The sequence below is a fragment of the Arabidopsis lyrata genome (assembly GCF_000004255.2).
Source record: "Arabidopsis lyrata subsp. lyrata unplaced genomic scaffold ARALYscaffold_1, whole genome shotgun sequence".
In the NCBI taxonomy this organism is placed as follows: domain Eukaryota; kingdom Viridiplantae; phylum Streptophyta; class Magnoliopsida; order Brassicales; family Brassicaceae; genus Arabidopsis; species Arabidopsis lyrata.
Genome location: NW_003302555.1, coordinates 27,249,515 through 27,266,678, shown reverse-complemented (window position 1 = coordinate 27,266,678; position 17,164 = coordinate 27,249,515). Strand labels below are relative to the sequence as shown.

The following is a 17,164-nucleotide window of genomic DNA, read 5'->3' as shown; positions in this document are numbered from 1 at the left end:
ATATATAACAGATTTATATAGAATTGAACCTAACGTATGATAAAAAAACACAAACACGGCACAGGGAAACTACCGAATTATCTGCCAAGATAAGGCCGAGTTTGAAGATGTTGGGCGCAACAAACTTCTTAAACACTCTCACGACAAATACACAAATTGTCCACCCAGTGATCTGAGGACACAATTCGGAGATGGTGTGATACCCGGCCATCACACGGTTAGCAAGAACAATCGAAAGACTTTGTGTTTGATTGATGTAACTGCCGAATGTGAAAGGGTTTTTGTTTGAAGGAACGTGGATAAAATTGAGGAGGAGATGTGGCTTAAATAAGGAAATTCCGTAACGGACGGGGTGGGTAGTGCGAAAGTGTTCCAACGGTTAAGATACAAATGTGTGTAACCGTTTGTAACCGTTTATTGCCTGAAGATTATACGTACACAGACACAACAAACACGTACACTAACAAAAACGTACTCTCAGAAAATGTACATAGTTATACGATGGCAAACATTAAACGTACGTACACCGTCACAACACTTTGGTACACACTGTCCACACATAAACGTACACTGTCTTCGCGGAGACATAAAGCTTATAAGGAGAACTAAATAGGATTTTTGCAAGTCTTCTTGTTATGACCTGCTTGTCTACATCGTGTGCACTGATTCGGAATAAGTCTTTTCTGTCTCTTTTTCTGAAATGACAACAACAATAAGTTAATAATCTACGTATCTTATACTCAAAACATAATGTTTGAAAAATCTGTACACGTTTGAATGATAGCACTTACCCGGTTTTCACCTCTAGATGGAATCCGTTTAGTTGTTGGTCTTCCTGGTGGTCGTCTACATATGGAGGAATTAGTATCAAATCCGATATATGTTGTGGGATGACAACATCCTTCGGATCCGCGATAGGTAGAATCAGTTCTTGAAAAGAATCGGAAAACGTTTGAAGTCCATACCACCATCCTACAACAACCTTCGGATCTATTCCAAACTCGATTGCAGCTGCTAGACCGTGTTCACATGGGATTCTCAACTTTGTGTACCTAAGACACGTACACGTACACTCGTCCAGGACGACATGAAAATGCTCACCTGACTTGCTTGTAACTTGATAACTCCACGGTCCAGACATCTTAACCGCTAATTTCCCTGACGCAGGCAAATCTTGGAGAAAACGCTCATCAACCTCAGGCGTCACTAAAGACTTACACCTAGCCACTTTTTGCCTCCTTGCTGCGAACCATCGCATTAGGACCTCTCGAATGAACTCTATCATGTACACAATCGGATATGATTTGGCTCTTGTTAAGACATTATTCATAGACTCCGAATTGTTGCTAGACATGATATTGTAGCGTTCCCCTTTACAGTGAGCTCTTGTCCAATTTTCAAATCCAATTTCCTCTAAGTAATTTGCGCATGCAGCACTCTTAGCCCTTAACCGTTCGAAGTATTTTTCAAAATCTCTCACTCTGTAAGCTTTAGCAGCGCTGAAGAATAATCCAGATACACCATACTTACCATAATGGGTGGAGATATTTCGCTCAAGGTGTACTTCACATGCACCATGATGAGCTTTCGGATAAACCACACTGAGGCCTTTATATATTGAAGAATGTCTGTCCGATACAATCATTAAATCTTCATTATCTGGAACAATGTCAGCTAATTTATCAAAGAACCACACCCATGAAGCGTCAGTCTCACCATCCACAACACCAAACGCTATTGGAAATATTTGGAAGTTCCCGTCTTGGGCACATGCAATGAGGAGACATCCCTTGTAACGTCCTACTAGCTGCGTTCCATCTACGACAATTACCTTCCTCATATACTTCAGACCTTTTATAGAAGCCCCGAGAGATATAAAAACATACTTAAAGCGCTGCGTACCATCAGCTTCAGGTGTAGAGTGTAGGTGAGTTATCGTACCCGGATTAGCTAATTTAAGAAGATACAAATAGGTAGGCAAAAACCTGTAACTTTTTATATCATCCCCCCTTACATTTTCCACTGCAACCTCTTTAGCTCTCCAAGCGGTAGAATATGAAATCCGAACATTGAGATCATTTAGGAGCAACTGTGGTAAATCGACAGCTCTCGGACCCCCTTGCGTAGAACTGTATCTGCTCTTCACTACCTCTCCGAGAAGCTTATAACTAGCATGTTTATTATAATTCTTACGAGTGTCGATGTCACACGTATGGGTGGTATCATACGATGTGATTTTGAAACATTCTGAATTCTTGACAACTTGAGCTGTCAAATGCCATGGACAAGTACCATCAACGCAGACCATCTCCAATCTTGTAGGACATGACCTACGTTGCTTGTAGCAAAAGCATTGTTTGATTGCGAGATAAGACATTGTTTGTTGTATGACTTTTCTGTTCTTAAAAACACTCCCGACATACAAAGTCTCACCTGTCGTACTCAGTTCGACTTGTGTCTCATCATCTCGTAAATTGGCTAAATCCTCGAATACCGGAGTAGCATCATTATCGAGAATCTCCAACTCGCCACCATGTAATGTAGAAAAGTCATTATACACTTCGTAAGCCTCAGCTGCGGTAACTAACCGATTATCATTCAGTGTCCTACTTGTGGAAGCTCCAATACCACGGTCGATAGTGACTTTGTATATACCATTAATATTGGTATCCGTGTTACCTTCGCAGCCTGTATCTTGTACACACTCTGTAGTGTACGTACATTGGTACAAACCATGTTGACACGTACGTCTTGGAGTCACCGTTGGTGTACGGTCACCCGAATGAGAAATGTTATCTCCGCCAGGTGCAGTAACTAGCCGATTATCATTCAGTGTCCCATTTGGGGAATCTCCAATACCACGGTCGATAACATCATCCCCAGAGACATCGTCTATACCATTAATATTGGTATCGGTGTTACCTTCGCAGCCTGTATCTTGTACACATTCTGTTGTGTACGTACATTGGTACAAACCATGTTGACACGTACGTCTTGGAGTCACCGTTGGTGTACGGTCAACCGAGTTATTTTCCCCACGTACACGATGACTTGTGTACGTACACTCTGCCAATAGACGACTGAATTCCCCTGGATGTTGAACCGTTTGTTGAGTGAGAATGACGTCCTCCTCAACATTCCCTATTCCATATTCTTCAATAATTAAATCGTTCCACTTGTTGTAATCGTAATCTTCGCCACTGCCTTCACTACCGTCTATAGTAGGATCGAGGGTACTTCCCCCCATAGATCCATCATCACCCTGATAATCATCATACCCAGCACCATCTTCGTTGTCCTCCTCCTCTTCTTCATCCTCATCTGTTTTATCGTCTTCAACGTCGTCTTGCTCATCTACGGCCTCATTATTTACATTTGAAGCCGCTACGATGGGATTTGGTGTCGTTGCACTCCCACACACACAGTAACTCTCACCATCGGTCCTAGGGACAGTATTCCCGAGTGCCTTGACGGTTGTAATGAAAGAGACAAACAAGGTGACACTAGGATCCCCACCACGAATCAAAAAGAATGTATCCAGGTTCATTTGATTGTCAATGTATACAGGAGGGCGTTTACTTTCTATCATCACTGACATCTTTCCCGGCATCCAGTAACTAATTATTGGATTGCATTCGGTGCACTTCAAACTGAAAACCTCGCATAATGTACGTACAAATGCCGTGTACGTCATGTTTTGCCTAACACGTACACAACGACCAAACCAGCCTTCCCATGGTTCAAATTTCCATTCTTCTTCTTTGCATTTCCACTCACCCACCATAGTAAATACGGGAATATCCATTACCAACCTGCATCATAAATTCAGCAGAACCCCATTAAATGCAAATGAAAGCATGATTATATCTACAAAAAAACAAAAAGAATTCCCAACTACACACTTATAAACATAAATCTATCCTCATTTAGCAATTTCAATTAAAAAAAGTGGAAATAAAAATATTCTGGTTTTTTATATAAAAACAATGTTGATCTTAGCACACAATCAAGACCCTAGTGTGTTAAAACAAAAAACTTCTTAACCAATTTCATTACTTACACGTTCAATGCTTGTCTTGGCTCCAAACTTTGTAAATCAAGAAGATCAAACCGATGCAGAATCACATTCGTTCAGAAAAATTTGTTTCTTTGATGGATCATGTTTGTCTCTTACAACTATTCACACATATAAACTAATATTAGAAAAAGTAATGATGACTTTTGCATTAATTGTGACATGAGTCATGTCTAAACTTTTTGGGCATTAAATACTGATGTCTCATTGTGTTTTAATGTTATTAATCCCAACTTGTCACTGTACTCCCGCACAAATCAATTAAGAACGAACGAAATATATTGCTTAACCGGAACAGTGTACGTAACTGAACCGCTTAACTGAACCGTACAGTGAACAGTACATCGGTCCGTTGGTAGGGGTAAAATGGTCAGATTTTAGCCAAAATGTCAAAACTTGAAAGCCCATTTTCAGTTTGCCAAAACTTGAAATTAAAACTTGGTCAACTGCCATAACATGCAATTTACCCTTACTTTTAACCGGCCTTTGTCAGTGGTGGACCGGTGGTTCGCTAGGTCAAGTGGACTTTGTTGATGATTTGATATATATACGATTAGGTGACTAATGACACTGGCATATATATATGAAGAGTGTGTTGCTGACTTTGGGTTTTCTTATAAGAAGATAACATTTTTTGACATTCATTAAAGGTGAAACAAAGTTTTCGCAATGTGTGTAGGTTTACGTTGCAAGAAAATGAGACTTGAATATATCAAGATTGAAAAGTGTTACCTGTCTCTTGGAAAATTCTTCTGCTGACTCCTAGAAGTGTTGCACCTGAAGGTATTAACAAGTAAACAATCAGCCAAATAAACTTTATTTCTTCATGTTCTGGTTAGAACAATAGTGGATCAGAAGAAACACAAATAATGACACTAAACATTACAAACACATAAGCTTTGGATTTTCACACGTTATATGATGAAAACTGAAAAGTAAAAACTTTTTGCAAAGCTGTAGAATCAATCAACATTTGATGACTTGAACTTCTTCAGCATGTGTTTGGTGTGGACCACTGAATTGACGATTTTACCCTTTACCAACAAACATTTGATTTTATGAATGGAGCTTTTGAGTCTTCATGGTATAGGTAATAGGTTAGGATTATTAGGATTTAGGAGACACACACGAGTAAGAGACTAGAGGGAGACATTCTCCTAATCCTTTATCTTTTGCATGTTTTGTAAGAAACATTTTCGAAAAGGAAAGAAATCTTACACAATAATAAAATGATAATTTATACTCTCAAGTAAAATGCCTAATCTTTTATCATTTGGAAAAAAGACATCACACATAAGCGTGAAGCCACAAGCATAAAGCGTATCTTACCAAACCCAACTAAGCATGGGTCTCGTTTCTTGCCATTTGCTTCAATCTTTTCTCTTTTTGAGAAAATTTTAAAACATGACTTTGCATAAATTAATAGTCTTTTATTTTGTAAATAATTCCTAAGATTGGTTTCATTTTATCCTTGTTTTAAGAAAATTCAGATGTTTGATATCTATGGACTATAGTCCATTCTTTCATATTTGAAACTATTATTTAATAATATATGCGTCGTTTAATATTCAACATTATGTTTTTGCATACAAACTTAGATCGGTTCATAGCACTTGAATTAATATATATATTCTCAATCACTTTCAAGCATTATTATGTAATAAATGATTCATGTCGAAATTAATCAGTATCACGGTCCATTACATTTGGCATATATTGACGAACCGTTTTTGTATTCAGTCACACATTTTAACATCGCTTTCACAAAAACAAATAGCTATATGATTATTATCCATTGAATATCTCTTTTCTTTTGTTGATATTACTGGTCGTAAATGCAATGCCAATATATAGCCATCGTAAAGATCTATAGCATTTGCATTTCCATTTCCATTTCCATTAAAATTCTCTCTGACACGGTTCCCAATGCAGAACCGCTGGTTCTCTGGTGGTCGTGCTTCCGCCCTGAATCCAAGGCTTCCCACCGCTGGTGGTAACCAGCTTCCCCCTCCACCAATCCCGCCTGACCCTCCTGACACGGCCTCAGTCTGCTCCCTCTCCCTTTTTCCCCGTTTGCCTTCTGGTACCTCCAAGTCTCCTCTGCTACCACTTCAAACTCCTCGCTCTACTGAGCCTGTTGTGTTTAGCTCTGGTTCGCCTGCTGTTTCTGCTCCACCTACTACTGATGTTGAGATGCATCCAGTTGCTCCTACTACTTCGCCCTTGTCAGATCTAAGACCTAAAAACCCTAGATCTGACATTACTGTTGCAGAGGAAGTTCCTGTAACCGAGAAATTTACTGTGCTTAAACCAAAATCCTCCTCACCTTTGCTTACAAACAAGGCCTCAACCTCCCCTATCCCATCTCTTATTCCCACTGTTTCAATAACCGCAACCCAAATTCCTCCAAAACCAGCCACTACTATTCCCTTACCCTCAGTTGCCACAAACATTCCTCCCTCTACCACTCCAAGTATTCAAACTAGCCCTTCTACAGCGGCTGATACTGCAGCTTCTGGTCGTCTCCCTCCTGCCAGTGCTAAAAAGACCTTGGCTGACAAATTAAGAAAGTCTGTTGATAGATCCCTAAAGCGGTTGGCTCCTGTTTCTATTGCTGAATCTGGAAGACCTACAACTCACATTTCTGACCAGGTTTTTATAAGAGGGGCTGAGTCCCATAAAGATTTCATTATGTGTTTTTTCAATGGTATGCCTCCTCTGTTTCACCAAATCCAAAGTGTTCTCAATCATATGTGGGGAAAAGGTCATCGCCTGGAGATTCATGTAAACCAACATTCCAGATCAATGCTTGTTAGAATCCCAAATGACTTCATCCGGCAGAAAGTTCTTGAGAAATGTATCTGGTACATTGGGGACTCTATGTTCCATACTACTGCGTGGTCCTCTAATTACTCCTCCGCAACTCCAGCGCTTGATTCTATTCCTATATGGATCAATATGTTTGACATCCCCCTGAATTTGAGAACTAAAGAAGGTATCAGTTTAGTTGCAGGGCTGGTTGGTGAGCCAAAAGAAACTGATGACTACACTCTAAATCTTGTCAGTCTAAAAGTGTCTCATGCTAAAGTTCTAGTGGATCTTACCAAACCACTCCCGAATGTAGTGGAGTTTACTAGAGATGATGGTCAAGTCGTAGAAATTGAGATTGATTACCCTTGGCTGCCTCCTACTTGCTCCCATTGTAAAGAACTCGGGCATATTGCCAAAAACTGCTTGCATCTTCCTCCTCCTTCATCTGCAGCCCCTACAAACAAAGACAGCAATGATTCAGGACCATCTCGTCGTAAAGGGAAAGAAAAAACTGTTGATGCTACTGTCTCTGCAGCCGTAGACCCTCAAAGTGCCACTATTACTAAGGAGGCACAGTTCAAAAGTGCAAAGAGTACTGCTAAAGCTGTTCTGTCTCCTCCTACTGCCCAAAAACCCCTTCTTTCAACCAACCCTTTCTCTACTCTACCATCAGATGATTCTGTCCCTCCCCTAAATTCACCTTCTATCCCTCCTCATACGCCCCCTGCCCCTATATCCACCACCAAATCCTTCCTTCTATCTAATCCTCAGCTTCCCTCCACCAATAAATCTCCTCATCTACCTTCCACTAAAAAATCCTCAAAAGAACCTGATTTACCCATGATCATTGGGCTACCAGCTACTATCACCCCATCAGGCCTGCCTTACCCTCATAGTCCCTCTCTAAAAAGATCAAGATCTCACCCTACCCTTTTGAACCCTCCCAGTATTCCTTTTCCCTAACCTACTATACCTATTACCTTTTTGTCATCTCCTTCGTCTGATCGTGAGCTTCTTTTGGATGGTTCTCTCCCAGCCCAGGGAGACCCCCCGGCTCATTATCTATGAGTACAAACCACTTTTTTTGGAATATCCGAGGCCTAAATGACCCGGATAAGCATCAGCCCTTTTGTGATTGGCTTAGAAGCAGCCAGACTCTTTTTGGAGCAATTTTGGAAACACATATCAAGGATCTTAGCTTGAACCAGATTATGGCAAAGGTTTGCCCTGGCTGGAATTTTACCTCTAACCATCAGTCTGATGATGATGGCCGTATCGTTATTATTTGGAAGGACCCTGCATCTGTTAGGGTATTGCACCAATCCAAGCAGTCGGTTACTTGTGAAGTCAGCATTGTAAACAAGTTAAAGTTTGTCTTCACAGCAGTATATGCCTCCAACTTAAGGGAAGAAAGAACAGATCTTTGGGTGGAGCTTCTGCAACTGCAACATGCTCTCTCCCTTGACTCTTCTCCTTGGCTTGTGGGAGGAGATTTCAATCAAATAATCCACTATGAAGAGCATTCTTCGTCTACAGTCAACTCCCTCACTCCTTCTATGACTGAGTTCAGAGACTGTCTTGATCAATTGGATCTTTTTGACTTGAGGTTTCACGGGCCTCTCTTCACTTGGACTAACAACCAACCTTTAGCCCCTATCGCCAAGAAACTACACCGTGTACTTGTTAACCACCACTGGTTATCTCTCTTCCCTGATAGCATTGCCACCTTCCTCCCTCCTTTGCCCTCTGATCATGCTCCCTGCCTTGTTGACCTGGCTTACCAACTCCCAAAAGCTGGAACTAGACCCTTTAAATTCTTCAACTACCTTACCAAGCACCCTAACTTCCTCCAGTTGGTGAATGAAGTTTGGATTCAGGCCGGAAGCTTTGCTTTTAACCTCACAGACCTCTGTTGGAAGCAAAAGACCATTAAGAGAGATCTTCAGAACTTAAATAGAGAGAATTTTTCACAAATACAAGAGAGAGTGAGAGAGACTAACAGTTTGTTATTGACTTTGCAGGTGCAAGCTTTTCAGAATCCATCACATTCTAATTTCCAGCTTGAAAGAGACCTTCATGAAAAGTGGAATTTCTTTAGAGACATTGAAGAAAGCTATTTCAAGCAAAAGTCCCGTGTTAACTGGTTGAAGGAAGGGGATTTAAATACCTCATATTTTCACAAAATATGCCTGTCAAGAGCCAGCTTCAATACCATCAGATCTTTCCTTCTCAGCTCAGGTGACCTTATTGTTGATCCTCTAGCTATGAGCCATCATGCAATCACCCACTTTATGTCCATTCTGGCCCCGGATCACTTGCCTCCTCCATCAATTTGGTCATCTCAAGATTGGTTCCAGTCTTTGAATCCCTTCAGATGCTCTCTGGTTCAATCTCAAACCATGATGGCTCTTCCCTGCGTCTCAGAGATTACTAAGGTGATGTTTAAACTGAACCCAAACAAAGCTCCTGGCCCTGATGGGTTAACTTCTGGTTTCTACAAAGCAGCTTGGGGCTCTCTTGGACCTGAGGTCACTGCTTCCATTAGACACTTTTTCATTTCTTCTTTTCTGCCTGCCTCAACAAATGCCACCATTCTTACACTAGTGCCAAAGCGTCCAGGAGCTTCTCAAATTGTCGACTACCGCCCAATCTCGTGTTTGAATACTCTCTACAAAGTAATCTCTAGGCTACTTGTCTCCAGGTTAAAGCCGCTACTTCCTTCTCTCATTCTCCCAAACCAAACAGCTTTTGTCAAGGACAGACTTCTTCTGGAGAACACCATTCTTGCAGCTGAGATTGTCAATGGCTATCATAAAATGACTGGACCAAAAAGAATTGTGCTCAAGGTGGACATTGCTAAAGCTTTTGACACTCTGTCATGGGATTTTCTATTCGGTTGTCTTAAGGGGATTTTGATTCCTGATCAGTATCTGAGATGGCTCCAGGCTTGCATCTGCACTACTAACTTCACAGTTGGTTATAATGGTATGGTTCATGGTTATTTCAAAGGGAAGAGAGGGCTCCGTCAGGGAGATCCTCTATCTCCCTATCTTTTTGTGATAACCATGAACATACTCTCTCTAATGTTGAATAAGGCTGCAAAGGATGGAAAGTTTAAGTATCATCACAACTGTGACACAGCAAAACTAACCCACCTTTGTTTTGCTGATGATCTCCTCATCTTCATGGATGGTTCTCTCTCTTCAGTTCAGAATGTGCTTCAGGTTCTTCGTGATTTTGAGCAGCGTTCTGGTTTTGCCATTAGTCTCCAAAAGTCTTCATTCTATGCGGGTGGTCTTTCAGAAGCTGAAATTTCACTAATCAAAGCAACCACTGGTCTTACTCATGGGATCCTCCCTGTTCGCTATTTAGGTGTCCCCCTGTGTACAAAAAAGCTTTCCATTCAGGACTGTGAACCATTACTGCAGCAAGTCAAAGGCAAAATTAATAACTGGTGCGCAAAATCCTTATCTTTTGCTGGCAGGCTTCTTCTTATTAACACTGTCATTGCTGGGATTTCTAATTTCTGGTGCTCCACTTTTGTGCTCCCCAAGCTATGTATCCGTAAAATCCACTCTATCTGTAGTGCTTTCCTGTGGAAAGGCAGCTTGGATGGTCACCATAGTGCTAGAGTTTCTTGGGAGACTGTTACAAAACCAAAAGATCAAGGTGGACTAGGTATTAGAGATCTCACCTACTGGAATAGAGCTTGCACTATCAAACTTATATGGCTTCTGTTCTTCCAATCCGGGTCGGTGTGGGTAGCTTGGTTTAAACTTCATTTCTTGCGTGGGTCATTGAATAACTTCTGGTCAATGAAACAAAGACCGGCTTACTCATGGATGGCAAACAAGTTATTAAAAATAAGAGAGGATGTGTTCCATTGGATAAAATTAAGAGTTGGTAATGGAGCTACCTGCAGATTTTGGTCTGATAACTGGTCTCCTTTTGGTAATTGTCAGAAGTTCCTGGGCAATGCAAGGGAGACTAGGTTGGGGATCCGCCAAGATGCAACCTTACAACAACTAAACAGCCAGGGCCGTTGGCTTATTCCTCAACCTAGAAGTGACCAGCAGGTCTCTTTGCATGTCTTTCTAACTACTGTCACTCTCTCTGATTTAGATGACAGCTATGAATAGGAATTGGAAGGAAAAATTCATCAAAGATACTCTACTGGCCTAGTCTACTCCCTTCTCCGTGAGCACTCTCCTCTTGTCCCTTGGAGAAAGGCTGTGTGGATCTCTGGTGGTGTACCCAAACACAGCTTCCTCACCTGGCTTCTTGTCCTAAATCGGTGCCCTACTAGAGACCGGTTGCTTGGATGGGGTCTTCAAACAGACCCATCTTGTCTCCTCTGTAACTCCTCTCCCGAAAGCAGGGACCATATCTTCTTCCACTGTAATCTGGCTTGGATGGTTTGGTCTTCAATTGCTTCAAGATGCAGTCTGCTTCCTCAACGATCCTGGGCTGCCTCACTTTGCCAGTTACAAGATCTTCACGGTTCTAAACATTTGATTAGGCTAACTCGCTTGGCTTGGCAGTGCACTCTATACTTGATTTGGGCTGAACGAAACAATCGCTTGCACCGAAACAACTTCAAATCTGCAGACTCACTAATCCGTCTCATTGACTCTACTATCTGGAATAGGATCCTCAGCTACAGGGATCATAACCCTTCTGTCGCTTCTTCGATGCTGCAACTCTGGTTCTCGACTGGTTAACGGCGCTCCTTTGACGTTTCACTATTCCATTGCCTAGGCAACCTACTCTCTAGGTTCAACCCTAAGATCTATTCGAATGTGTGTTTCTACTTTCTACTTTGTTAGGCTTCTTCTCTTATTTGGGCTTCGGCCTCTTAACAAACACTAAAGCTGGGCTGGGCTTTTGTATTATCTTTTTCATTTTCTGCATTTAAATAGAAAGCCTTTTTCAAAAAAAAAAAAAAAGATCTATAGCATTTGTGTGGTGAATCATTTTCTAAGCCTAAGAATAATAAAATCTCACTGTAAAAGTCCATGTACAAACAAATCAAACTAAGCTGTAGTAGGTTGGTGGTATTCGTTTGAAGTGTTGGACATATTTTTTTTTTGAATTTCTTCTACGGATGTGAGGAATTTCGGTCTTTTAACAAAAAAAAAATCAATCGATGGAAATGTCACTAAGAAAGGACGAGTTTGGTGAAGGCGATTGTCCATTGATTTTGGAGATATATGTATTATGTTCATGATTATTGTATAAATAAAATATATTAAAATTGGTGTGGTTGGTGAAAAAATGAAGATTATCGTCAAATATTTCAATTTTACTTGGACTAATGCTTCGGTTATATCGTCAACATTGGCCCACCTCTTCCACCAAAGCCCAATCAATATCTCTCACTATTTTCACCAACCCACTCTTCTTCTCTCACCAACCCCATTTCCTTTATTTCCAATCCCACCCCTGTTTTTCTCAAGCTTTCCATTTTTAACCCCATAAGTTTTTTTTTTTTTTTTTGTAAAATCCAATTCTTCTCCAAATTTGAATTAAATGGTTTTAGTTTTCATATATGGACGGTCAATAGTTCATATACGGGTTCCATGGTCGTTGGTAATATATGTTTCTTTTATGGAACCAAAATAGACCAAATCAACAACAAATGAAGAAACTGTTAAAGTAGGATACACTCATAGACCCAAATATAGCAAATATCTCTAATATAACTTTAGCTATGCCTTTTCCTAAAAATCATGGATTTTTTTGCTTATCTATTAATTTATTATACAAAATGTATTTACTTTTTTTTTCTTAGAATATATGCACCAAATGAATTGTTAATGGAAAGAACATATGCCAAGGTTGATTTTATGGCTTATATGGCAAAAATTTGGAAAAACATTTAATTTCTTTTGGGTATCTTCAATTGGCATAGAATTCTCATATGTTTTTAGCCAATAGCACATTATCTTATCTGGTACATGGATTTACGTTATTTTAATTAAAACATGTGAAGAAACATATTTAATTATGGTATCTAACTTGTATTTTTTTTTTTTGCAAATGTTTTTAAATCACCATTCTTTTTAATTATTTACTAAATTTAACATAAAATGGTAAAAAAAAAATACCATTTCAACAAAGAAAAAAATCATGAAACAAAATCCAATTAATTTTTCAATAATGCAGCTACTATATATTACCACTACTTTTCTGCTTTTATTTGATTTTTTTCACAAAGCTTTATGTGATTTAAAAAGAAAGAAATGCAGCTTACCAAACGCAACGTGAAAATTTGAGAACTCCATATTCAAAGGAGAAAATGACAAAATTACCCTCAGCAAAGTCATGAAACAACAATACTAACATTTTCACCAACCCCACCGTCTACTCCGGTGAATTCTCTATATGAACTCCTCCGACACAACTCCTGTTTCCTTCAGGCCAAAGCCTAATATTCACACAAACAAAAACCAATTTTTTTAATAACCTAAAGCCATACTCGTAAGAAAATTACAATGGCGCCACAAGAAGAAGTGATGGAGAAACAGAGCAACAACAACAACAGTGACGTCATTTTCCGATCAAAGCTACCGGATATTTACATACCAAACCACCTCTCTCTCCACGACTACATCTTCCAAAACATCTCCGAATTTGCCACCAAGCCTTGCCTAATCAACGGACCAACCGGCCACGTGTACACTTACTCAGACGTCCACGTCATCTCCCGCCGAATCGCCGCCGGTTTTCACAAACTCGGCGTTAACCACAACGACGTCGTCATGCTCCTCCTCCCAAACTGCCCCGAATTCGTCCTCTCTTTCCTCGCCGCTTCTTTCCGTGGCGCAATCGCCACCGCCGCGAATCCATTCTTCACTCCGGCGGAGATCGCTAAACAAGCCAAAGCCTCCAACACCAAACTCATCATCACCGAATCTCGCTACGTGGACAAAATCAAATCCCTCCAAAACGACGACGGAGTCGTCATCGTCTGCATCGACGACAACGAATCCGTCCCTATCCCAGAAGGCTGCCTCCGATTCACCGAGTTGACTCAGTCGACAACCGAGTCATCAGACGTAATCGACTCGGTTGAGATTTCACCGGACGACGTGGTGGCGCTTCCTTACTCCTCCGGCACGACGGGACTACCCAAAGGAGTGATGCTGACACACAAGGGACTAGTCACGAGCGTTGCTCAGCAAGTCGACGGCGAGAACCCGAATCTTTATTTCCACAGCGATGACGTCATACTCTGTGTTTTGCCCATGTTTCATATCTACGCTTTGAACTCGATCATGTTGTGTGGTCTTCGAGTTGGTGCGGCGATTCTGATAATGCCGAAATTTGAGATTAATCTGCTTTTGGAGCTGATTCAGAGGTGTAAAGTGACGGTGGCTCCGATGGTTCCGCCGATTGTGTTGGCCATTGCGAAGTCGCCGGAGACGGAGAAGTATGATTTGAGCTCGATAAGAGTGGTGAAATCAGGTGCTGCTCCTCTTGGTAAAGAGCTTGAAGATGCCGTTAGTGCCAAGTTTCCTAATGCCAAACTCGGTCAGGTGTGTGTCACAGTTTTTATTTTTATTTTTCTTTTGTTAATATGGAATTTTACGAATTTTGAAAATCGAAATATATATATGGAACGAAATCTCATAATTAAATGGCAAAAAATAACTTAAGTAAAATAGCTATGTATTTTGATTCAATAAGGTAAAAAATATATTCAAGTCTGTGCTATTTTTTCTTCTAAATAGCATATACTCATATTAAAGATTTAGTTATTTATTTTAGTCAATAAAACTCTATAAATACATAAAACGTTATATATAAATGATATGCAAAATTATAAATTTTATTGATGGAAAAAATCAATATTTGCAACTAAACTTTTAAATTTTAAATTTTCTATCATAGACATGTGACTAATTTTAATTTTGGTGGTTTTGAAAATGTTTAAACGATTAGGGATACGGAATGACAGAAGCAGGTCCAGTGCTAGCAATGTCGTTAGGTTTCGCAAAAGAACCTTTTCCAGTGAAATCAGGAGCTTGTGGTACGGTTGTGAGAAACGCCGAGATGAAAATAGTTGATCCAGACACCGGAGATTCTCTTTCAAGGAATCAGCCCGGTGAGATATGCATCCGTGGTCACCAGATCATGAAAGGTTACCTCAACAATCCGGCAGCTACAGCAGAGACCATTGATAAAGACGGATGGCTTCACACTGGAGATATTGGATTGATCGATGACGATGACGAGCTTTTCATCGTTGATCGATTGAAAGAACTTATCAAGTATAAAGGTTTTCAGGTAGCTCCAGCTGAGCTAGAGGCTTTGCTCATCGGTCATCCCAACATTACTGATGTTGCTGTTGTCGCGTAAGTTCAAATTTTAACTGTTGTTCGTTTTGCAGTCGCTAACAAATCGATTTCGTATTCAAAATACTTAGTTGCTAATCACCAAAATATGTTGTTGAACCAACAACTACTCGTAGTAATTTACCGTGACCTAAATAATGTTGTTGGTTCAACAATATATTTAGGCTAATCTTAGTACTAATCTACTATTAAAATATGTTGTGGAACCAACAACTATGATTAAAACATAATTTAAACATTGCCAATATGAGATCAAAGAGCCGAACTTGATTTCACTAGCATCTCTGTTTAAAACTGCTTACACTTTTTTGTTGTTGTTATGTGTGATTTAACAGAATGAAAGAAGAAGCTGCTGGTGAAGTTCCTGTTGCATTTGTGGTGAAATCGAAGGATTCAGAGTTATCAGAAGATGATGTGAAGCAATTCGTGTCGAAACAGGTAAAAATTGAGTTATAATTCCATATTTTACTTGACTATTACATGAGAAATGAATCATTATTGATGCAAACTTTGTATATATGTGAAATCACAGGTTGTGTTTTACAAGAGAATCAACAAAGTGTTTTTCACTGAATCCATTCCTAAAGCTCCATCAGGGAAGATTTTGAGGAAAGATCTGAGGGCAAAACTAGCAAATGGGTTTTGATCGATGATTGATTTCAACCAAAAAGCAAAAGATGATTTCATTGTGTATATACATACAACTGTTTGACCCAACCAAGGAAACAAACTCATACGAACCATTGTCTTTTGTTGTTGATGTTGTTGTTGGTCTTGCTTGATTCATGTAATGAGCCTTTGTGATGAAGGTGGTTTCTTTTTTGGTTTCATGTAACTTGTGCTGGAGAAAACAGCAGACCTTTTTCATATAATAAAATTACTCAACTTATGTAATAGAAGATTGAACGTGAAAAGTTTGTTTTTTTTTTTTTTTTTTTTTTTTTTTTTTTTTTTTTTTCCATTAATTAAAAGAAACAATTTACAAGACCCAAAGGCCCAAACAAGGCACGCAGGCCCAACATACATGGCAAAAGCCGAACCAGGCACGCAGGCCCAACATACAAGGCAAAAGCCGAAGGAGCTCGCAGGCCCAAGAAGGAGAAGACTGAAGCACAAAAACTAACAGGCCTAAAGGAAAGCCCAGAGGCCCAAAGAAGAAACCACCTGAGACAGAGAAGGGGAAGATCACTGGAAGATGGAAAACCATGTAGCTAACAGAGATAACGCCGGTGGGATGGTAGGCTGATCTCTAGAAAGAGGATCGAGTCGCGCTCTGACTAACACTTTTATTTCCTTGATGATCACAGCAGCAGCCCTAGGAGTAGCGAGGTGAATCCGTTGATTCCTCTCACGCCAAATGAGATAGATAGATGCTTGGTAGAGCAATTTGAGGATTAAAGCAACGTGCTTGTTCCTCGAGGAAGTATTTAGCCACAGAAGGCAGGCCATGAACTGAGGTGGCGGTTGGTGATTAGTTCTTTGGGTGAAGTGAAGCCAGATTTCGTGGCTGAACCTGCATTCAAAGAACAAGTGATCCCTGGACTCGTTCTGGGAGTTGCAGAGGATACATATGGCAGGGACAGCAAGACCCCATCTTCTCAATCTGTCTCTAGTGTGAAGCCTGTTCCACGCAACAACCCAAGTGATGAAGGCGTGTTTGGGGATGGAACCTTTAAACCACACGGATTTTGTCCAAGGGACAGTAGCAGGAGAAGGATTTAAGGCCAGCCACGTTTTTGCAGTACAGAATCTGTTTGAAGGAGCATGATGATCCGGTTTCCATAGGTAGGTATCATCATGCTGGCATTCAAGCACACTCTCGCAACCGGGCAGAGCGTCTCTGAGCAAACTAATAATAGGATTCCTACTCCTGGAAGAGGATATCCACCAAGTTGTACCTCTGACCGCATCCCTAACCACA

The 17,164-nt window shown here is 40.4% G+C and overlaps 1 protein-coding gene across 1 annotated transcript; it reads left to right on the top strand.

Moving 5' to 3' along the window:
• The first annotated feature begins 13,120 nt into the window (after positions 1 to 13,120).
• Positions 13,121 to 16,137, top strand: LOC9327714 (4-coumarate--CoA ligase 1). The gene is made up of 4 exons (XM_002894282.2): positions 13,121 to 14,424; positions 14,831 to 15,243; positions 15,579 to 15,681; positions 15,776 to 16,137. Exons 1-4 carry the CDS (start codon positions 13,381 to 13,383, stop codon positions 15,887 to 15,889), a joined length of 1,674 nt encoding a protein of 557 aa, XP_002894328.1. The 5' UTR covers positions 13,121 to 13,380; the 3' UTR covers positions 15,890 to 16,137.
• The last annotated feature ends 1,027 nt before the right edge of the window (positions 16,138 to 17,164 follow it).